At 45.4% G+C, this 8,623-nt stretch overlaps 1 protein-coding gene across 1 annotated transcript; it reads right to left on the bottom strand.

Moving 5' to 3' along the window:
• Nucleotides 1-1,169: 1,169 nt before the first annotated feature.
• clcf1 (cardiotrophin-like cytokine factor 1) lies at nt 1,170-1,835 on the bottom strand. Its single transcript, XM_043683345.1, has one exon. The coding sequence runs from the start codon at nt 1,833-1,835 to the stop codon at nt 1,350-1,352; it is 486 nt and encodes a 161-aa protein (XP_043539280.1). The 3' UTR covers nt 1,170-1,349.
• Nucleotides 1,836-8,623: the final 6,788 nt, after the last annotated feature.

The raw sequence follows: 8,623 nt of genomic DNA on the forward strand, positions 1-8,623 counted from the left end.
CAGTGATCAGGAGCAGGAACCCTGGCTGATTTACCCCCTCTCTCTCTCTAACCCAGGGATCACTGGACAATGATCAGGAGCAGGAACCCTGGCTGATTTCCCCCCTCTCTCTCTCTCTCTCTCTGTAACCCAGGGATCACTGGGCAGTGATCAGGAGCGGGAACCCTGGCTGATATCCTCCCTTTCACACTAACCCATTGGTTGGTATTGGGGTTGACATTGGCTGTGCTGTTGAATGCCCTTACGTGGCCAGTTTTGTGAGCAATGTATTTCTCGATGGGACTACATTATTTTATCTGAACCTTTATGGATTGCGATGTGGCCGTTTTCTTTGTCATTTCTAAGTGGCTTTTCCTCCTCTGCCATATTGTGTAACTCCCTCTCTGTGAGACAATTTTTTCTTCCTGATCATCAGGCACTTCCCAATGTGTTTGGAGGAGGCAAGATCTGCTGCCCACGCCCTTCCTTGCCTGCTCTTTGACTTATTGCCCTGTGAAACGGCAACAGGCTCAGGGCTTAGCTTTATCCCGCTCTCACATGAGACTCTGCCAAATCACATAGAAATTTCTCTCAAAACGAAAACAGCCGGAAGAACTTTATGAGCTGTGTCAACCCCCCACCCATCAACCTCTTTTGCCACAACCCCCTCCTGCCCTCGCAACTGCACAATTCAGACCCCTGCTCTTTCCCCCTCCATGGTCCCACCTCTCCCCTCAGAACTGCGTCCATCCTGGAAATCAGCCAAGGACAATTTGCTCCTTGCTTGCTCTCTCTCTCTGTGTTTCTCTTCATTGAGGAAAGATTGGAGTGTAATCCTAACAATATAGGGGTGCAAGTGGGTGTAAGGCATTATGGGATGTTTGAGGCACTTTGATGAGATGTTAGGCTGGTGAAAAGCGACACAGTGTTTGGAAGCACTTATCCTGCACTCGTGAGCATAAACTTGAGAATGTTTAAGATCAAATAAGCAAACAATTTGCACCCCAGGGAAGAGTGCTAATTAGTTAGTCTGGTCTGGTTTGGCTGAGCCTTGCTGTGGCGAAAGTAAGAGGAAGTCCTTGGGTTTCAGGCACAATGGAATCAAACGCACACCACATTCCTGTTGTTTGCAGAGAAGGTATTCCTGGACACAAAGGACCGATTGTAGTAAATGGTGCACTGGGGGTTATTGTATGAATACTGTCCGCTCGTGTAATCACATCCAGCAGGAGGGAATGTTTGGCAGGAGGAGGGACACAGGTAGAGGTGGGGAATGTGTTTTAGCATAAGGCACTAATGGGATGGTCAAGGCAGGGGGTTTGGGGGTGGGAGTGGAGAAAAGGGAGGGGTATCTCCCCCCTCCCCCCGCATCATGGCCTCCGATAGTCCAAATGGGTAACAAAGCCACCAAGACGTTTCTTTAAGCGATTGAAATCTTTGGCCGAGCGCAGTAGCCAGCCCTGCAGCTCCCGCATCAGCCAGAAGTGGTCAAGTTTCTTCAGGAAGTCACTGGGGGCAGGCGACAAGCCCCTGTCCAAGTGCGCAGGGGGAAGGAGGGTAGGCTCGGGATAGCCCAGTGAGGTCACCAGGCCTGAGATGCTGATGGTCAGTCCTCGGACGCTGGCACAGAAGTGTTGGAAGGTGAGCCTCAGGGCGGGGTTGGTCAGCTCCCGATCTACGTCTCCTAGACACCGCAGCAGTAGGGTGTAGGCCCGAAGATTCTCCATTAGTCGATGTTGGTCACCCAGGTTCCTCCAAGCACTCACTTCTAGCGTGGCACTGGGAATGGCCTCCGTGCGATTCAGCCGTGGAGGGTCAAAGTCCGGGTTATCGAAAGGTGGGCCCAGGTAGTCCATCTGTAGAGGAGGGCAAGGAGTGAGGAGAGAGAACATGGTGAGAGGATGATGTGGGGAGTCTGAAGACAACAAAGCCCAGAATTGAAGCCCAAACCGAAAACTTCGAACTGAGTACCAAACATTGAACCCCGCACTTGATTCCTCAACCCCAAATCCTGAGCCCTAAACTACAAACCCCAGACCCCCAAACACTGAACCATAAACTGGAAAACTCCAAACACTGAACCCCAAAGCCTGAACATTAAGATACAAACACTGAAACCTAAATCCCAAACTCTGAATTCTGAGCCCTAAAACCTGAACCCAAACAACCAATCCCAAAGCCTGAACCCCAATCCTAAACCTCAAGGCACAAATACCAAAACCTGAACACCAAATCTTGAACAGCAAATTCCAAAACCTGAACCCAAAACGTTGAGCCCCAAGTTCTGAACTGCAAACCCCGAGACATAAGCACTGAAGACTGAACACTGAACAATGAACTCTGAACCCTGAACATTGACCAATAAACCACAAAGCCAAATACTAAACTCTGAGACACAAGCCTGAAGTGTGACCTCCAAAAACGGGACTGGAATCCTGACCACTGATCTCCAAACACTGTACATTGATCACTGAATCCAGAACACTGAAACCAAATACTCTGAAATACAAGTCTGTACAAGGACCTCCAAAAACCGAATATCAAATCCTGAAGATAGATCCCCAAAAACTGAATACTGAACACTGGACATAAGTTGATTAGTGTGGATTGGTGGCCAGGTTTCAATGAGAAAGGTCCTCTGCCCACTAACAACCATGTGATTGGTTGTCAGGTAGCTGAACAGTTTGGGCTGTGAATAAGACAGAGAGAAGCGAGGTCAGATTGAGGAGAAACCAGTAGGTCTGCAGCAGCCAAAACACACTCACTCTCAGTTCCCTGCAGTAAGCCACTTTAAACCTGATTTTAAAAGCCAGCTTATTATTCCTTCTCAAAATGTTGCAAGTTGTAAGTCTGGATTGGATAATTCAGAGAACTCACTACATAAGTGAATCAGCTACAGTCTGCCTTTTGCAACCAGAAACAAATGCTAATGCAAAAACCTTTGAATAAGCATTAACCGAGCCAACAGGTCTTGTGAACAAAGACTGTTTTCCCAATTTCCCTGCTGCCCATATATTCTCCCCTCATCTCCATTTATGTTTGTCTGTGCGGAAAGATTAATTTATAAAATATTTAAAGTTTTAATTTGTACTTAATGTAATTCTTTAACTGCAGATAGAATCTAATGACCTATAATAAATTCTTGTTGAGATTCCATGCTTCTTGCAACCTGAGTCTGAAAATACAGGAAGTTTGGGGTTTTGTAAATTTCTTTTAAAAATGTAACCTTTTGTGATGACTCTGGGACTGTAGGGATTGATTTTCAGTGAGCTGCTCCAGAGAGGGGAAGCAACCCCACAACCTGAACTTCAGACATTAAACACTGAACCCTGAACCTTGAACAGAAATAAAACACCAAACCCTGACCCCCCCATCAAACACACAACTCTGAACCCTAAACCCCACAACAGAAACCCCAAACTCCATAACCTGAATCCTAGGCACTAAACATTGAACCCTCAGTCTCTAATACTGAACCTTGAATGTTGAACTCTGCTCACCAAACACCAAACACTGAACCCCAACTACCAAACACAACCCAGACACCAAACGCTGAACCCCAAGCACCAAATGTCAACCCTGAAAAGCCAACTCTGAACCCTAAACCACGCAGTTAAAACTCTATACCTTGAACACTGAACCCTGAAACCCAAACACTGAAGGCTTTGTCATTTTACTTTTGTGCGTTATAAAGCTGGTTTGAAATGCAAAACAGCTATTTTGAAACCTAGGGATGTACAAGGATGGCTACAACTTCTGAAAGTAAGGAATTTGATACCTTTTGTGAATCCTGTTTCTGGAGCTGTGGGTCCCAGCAACGTGCAGACGAACTGGAGCTGAGAAGTGGTTTACAAGTGAAGCTGATTGGTGTAGATTAGTGGCCAGGTTTCAATGAGAAAGGTCCTCTGCCCGCTAACAACCATGTGATTGGTTGTCAGGTAGCTGAATAGTTTGGGCTGTGAATAAGACAGAGAGAAGCGAGGTCAGATTGAGGAGAAACCAGTAGGTCTGCAGCAGCCAAAACACACTCACTCTCAGTTCCCTGCAGTAAGCCACTTTAAACCTGATTTTAAAAACCAGCTTATTATTCCTTCTCCAGATGCTGCAAGTTGTAAGTCTGAATTGGATAAGTCAGAGAACTCTCTACATAAGTGAATCAGCTACAGTCTGCCTTTTGCAACCCAGAAACAAATGCTAATGCAAAAACCTTTGAATAAGCATTAACCGAGCCAACAGGTCTTGTGAACAAAGACTGTTTTCCCAATTTCCCTGCTGCCCATATGTTTTCCCCCAGTTTATGTTTGTCTGTGCGGAAGGATTAATTTATAAAGGATTTATAGTTTTAATTTGTACTTGAATTGATAAAATTCTTTAACTGCTTATAGAACCTATTGACCTGTAATAAATACTGATTCTTGTTGAGGTCAGAAACCTGATTCTGTGAGTCCTGTCAGCCTGAGTCTGAAAACACAAATTTTTTTGGGTGCTTTGTGAACTTATTTTAAAAATGTAACCTTTTGTGATAGCTTGGGAAATAGCAGAGGTTTATTTTCAGCGAGCTGGATCACCCCTAAACCCCACAACGTGAACCTCAAACATGAACCACTGAGCACCGAACCTCGAACACTGACGAGTGAAACCTGGACACTGAACCCTGAAAACTAAATCTTCAACCCCAAACACCGAATTTTGAACACTGAACTTGGAACCCTGAACATTGAGCAGTAAATATTGAATGCCAAACACTGAACATTGATCATTGAACCCTGAATATTGAACACTGACAGCTGAACACTGGAAATTGAATATTGATCAATGAAGAATCAACATTGAACCCTGAATACTAATCACTGAACACTGATCATTGAACACTGAACCCCAGACACTGAACAACGAACACTGAACATTGAACCTTGAACAGTGAACATTAAACAGTCAATAAAGAACATTTACATTGAACCCCAAGTCCTGAACTTTGAACACTGAACATATTCACTGAGCACCACATATTGAAGCCTGAACTTTAACGAGTGAAGGTTAGATGGTGAAGATTGGACACTGAACACTAAATATTGAACATTGAAACCTGAACATTAGAGTTATAGAGTCATACAGCATAGAAACAGGTCCTTCAGGCCAACTGATCCATGCCGTTTCCTAAGTTTCCTTAACTGAACTCGCCTGTGGCCCATATCCTTCTAAACCATTTCCTATCCAGTTACCAGTCAAAACATCTTTCGATTGTTGTAACTAAACCTGCCTCTACCACTTCCCCAGGCAGCTCATTCCAAATACACAACATCCCACTGTGTGAAAATGTACTTAAAGCTGTTTTAAATCTTTTCCCCTCTCACCTTAAGCATGCCCTCCAGTTTTGGACTCCCTACCCTGGGAAAAAAGACCTTGGCTATTCACCTTACTTATGCCCCTCATGATTTTATAAACCTCTATAAGGTAACCCCTCATCTCACTACATCTCAGGGAAGAAAATCCCAGCCTATCTATCTTCTCCTTAGAACTCGAACCCTCCAGTCTTGGTAGCGTCCTTGTTTAATAACTGGAGGGTTATTACACCAAGGTAACCAGAATTGTGTGCAAAATTCCAAATGTGGCCTTACCAATGTCTTGTTATACATGACTCATGTGCTCAACTCCTGAACTTAAAGCTCTGACTGCTGAAGGCAAGCATGCCAAAAGCCTTCTTCACTACCTTGTCTACCTATGTGCCTGCACCCCTAGGTTTCTCTGTTGGACAGCACTCCCCAGGACCCTACCATGAACTCTGTAAGCCCTGCCCTGGTTTGTCTTACCAAAATGCAACACCTCACGTTTATCTGAATTAAACTCCATCTGCCATTCCTGGCCCACTGGCTCAGCTGATCAAAATCCTATTGTACTCTGAGATAATCTTTTTCACTGTCCACTGTCCCATCAATTTTGGTGAGGTGGACATCCACAAACTTACGAACCATGCCTACTGTATTCTCATCCAAATCAGTTTAACGAACAACAGTGGACCCAGCACTGATCCTTCTGGCACACCACTGGTCACAGACCTCCAATCCAAACAACAACCCTTTACCTCCACCCTCTATTTCCTGCAGTCAAGCCAATATTGTATCCAATTGGCTAGCTCTTTCTGGATCCCATGTGATCTAACCTTACTAACCAGTCTACCATGTGGAACCTTGTCGAAGGCCTTTCTAAAGTCCTTGCAGTCAATGTTTGTCTCTCTGCCTTCATCGGTCTTCTTGGTCACCTCTACAAAAACTCAAATTTGTGAGACACGATTACCCATAAGCAAAGCCATGCTGACTATATCTAATCAGTCCTTGCCTTTCCAAATGCATGTAGATTCTGTCTTTTAGAATCCCCTGCAACAATGTACCCACCACTTAAATTATGCTCACCAATATGTATTCCTTCGCTTTTCCTTGCAACCTTTCTTAAATGAAGGCACAGTATTTGCCATTGTCCAGTCTTCCAGCACCTCACCCGTGGCTGTCGATGATACAGGTATCTCTGCCGGGGCCCTGCAATATCTTACCCAGCTTCTCACAATGTGGATACACTTGATGAGATCCTGGGGATTTATCTACCATCACAACATCGCTATTGATTTCTCTGAATCCACTAGCTTCCATGTGTTTCTCCACAGTAAATACTGATGAGAAATATTCGTTTAAGATCTCACCCAACTCCTGTGGCTCCACACATGAAAGGACTCACTGACCTGTAAGGGGCCCTATTCTCTCCCTAGTTTGTCTTTGCCCTTAATATACTTGTAGAATCTCATTGAATTTTCCTTTCCCGTATCTGCCACAGATATTCATATCCCCGCTTTGCGTTTCTGAGTCCCCTCTTAAATGTACTCTCACATCCCCTATATTCCTCAAGCGATTCACTGGATCCTAGCTGTCTATATGGGCCATTGCCTTTTTCGTGAAGACAACCTCAATATCCCCAATCATCCCGGCTTGTGCCAGCCTTGCCCGTCACATTAACATGAACGTGCAGCCCCTGAACTCTCATTATTTTGCTTTTGAAAGCTTCCCAATTACCACACATCCCTTTACCTGCGAACAGCCTCCCCCCCGTCAACTTTTGAAAATTCCTGTTGAACATCGTCAAAATTGGCTTTGACCAATTTATAACGTTAACCTGTGGATCAGACTATCCTTTTCCATAAGTATTTTAAAACTGGTTCCAAAGTGCTCCTCCACTAACACCTCAGTCACTTGTCCTGCCTTTTTTCCCCAAAGTTAAAAAATCTCACCAGGTAATGGACCAACAGGTTCATTTGGAGAAGTAGTGCTCCAAACGCTAGTGCTTCCAAGTAAACCTGAGATTAGATTAGATTACTTACAGTGTGGAAACAGGCCCTTTGGCCCATCAATTACCTAACACTACGGACAATTTAGCATGGCCAATTCACCTGACCTGCACATCTTTGGACTGTGGGAGGAAACCGGAGCACCCGGAGGAAACCCACACAGACACGGGGAGAACGTGCAAACTCCACACAGTCAGTCGCCTGAGGCGGGAATTGAACCGGGGTCTCTGGCGCTTTGAGGCGGCAGTGCTAACCACTGTGCCACCGTGCCGCCCAAACCTGGGGGACTATAACCTGGTGTTGTGTGATTTTTAACTATGATCACCCCAGTCCAACACTGGCTCCTCCCAAACATTTTTGCCCCAAGAGGATGTCCAGTATTGCACCTTCTGTCGAGGGGCCACTGAAATATTTATTGAGGAAGTTTTCCTGAACACACCTCACAAAAACCCTTCCCCTCCCAACCCTTAAAATGATGGCAGTCCCAGTCCCTATCTGTGATCTCCCTACATATTTACTCTTCTATTTTCCACTGACTACCAGGAGGGGCTGGGTGGTTAAGATGGAGAAAGTGAGGACTGCAGATGCTGGGGATCACAGCTTAAAAATGTGTTGCTGGAAAAGCGCAGCAGGTCAGGCAGCATCAAAGGAACAGGAGAATCGACGTTTCGGGCATAAGCCCTTCTTCCTGAAGAAGGGCTTATGCCCGAGATGTCAATTCTCCTGCTCCCTTCACACGTCTTGCCTTGCTCCCTGCCATACTCTTGCCTGCCTTTGTCGATTTAACTTGCTCCCTTTAACTTCTGGACTAGATTCAATCTTCTCTTTTGCCTCAATATTGTTTAGGGTCTCACCGCCCTGCTAGATCCTCCCAAGCAGATCGAGCAAAACTCACTGCCAGGATATTAGTCCCCCTCCAGTTCTGTTGCAACCTGTCCCTCTTGTACAGTTCACTTCTGCCCCAGAAGAGATAGAGTCATAGAGATGTACAGCAGGGAAACAGACCCTTCGGCCCAACCCGTCCATGCTGACCCAGATATCCCAACCCAATCTAGTCCCACCTGCCAGCACCTGGCCCATATCCCTCCAAACCCTTCCCATTCATTTACCCATCCAAATGCCTCTTAAATGTTGTAATTGTACCAGCCTCCACCACTTCCTCTGGCAGCTCATTCCATACCCGTACCATCCTTTGATTAGATTAGATTACATTAGATTAGATTAGATTACATTACAGTGTGGAAACAGGCCCTTCGGCCCAACAAGTCCACACCGACCCGCCGAAGCGAAACCCACCCATACCCCTACATT

This window comes from Chiloscyllium plagiosum, chromosome 47 (assembly GCF_004010195.1).
Source record: "Chiloscyllium plagiosum isolate BGI_BamShark_2017 chromosome 47, ASM401019v2, whole genome shotgun sequence".
In the NCBI taxonomy this organism is placed as follows: Eukaryota; Metazoa; Chordata; class Chondrichthyes; order Orectolobiformes; family Hemiscylliidae; genus Chiloscyllium; species Chiloscyllium plagiosum.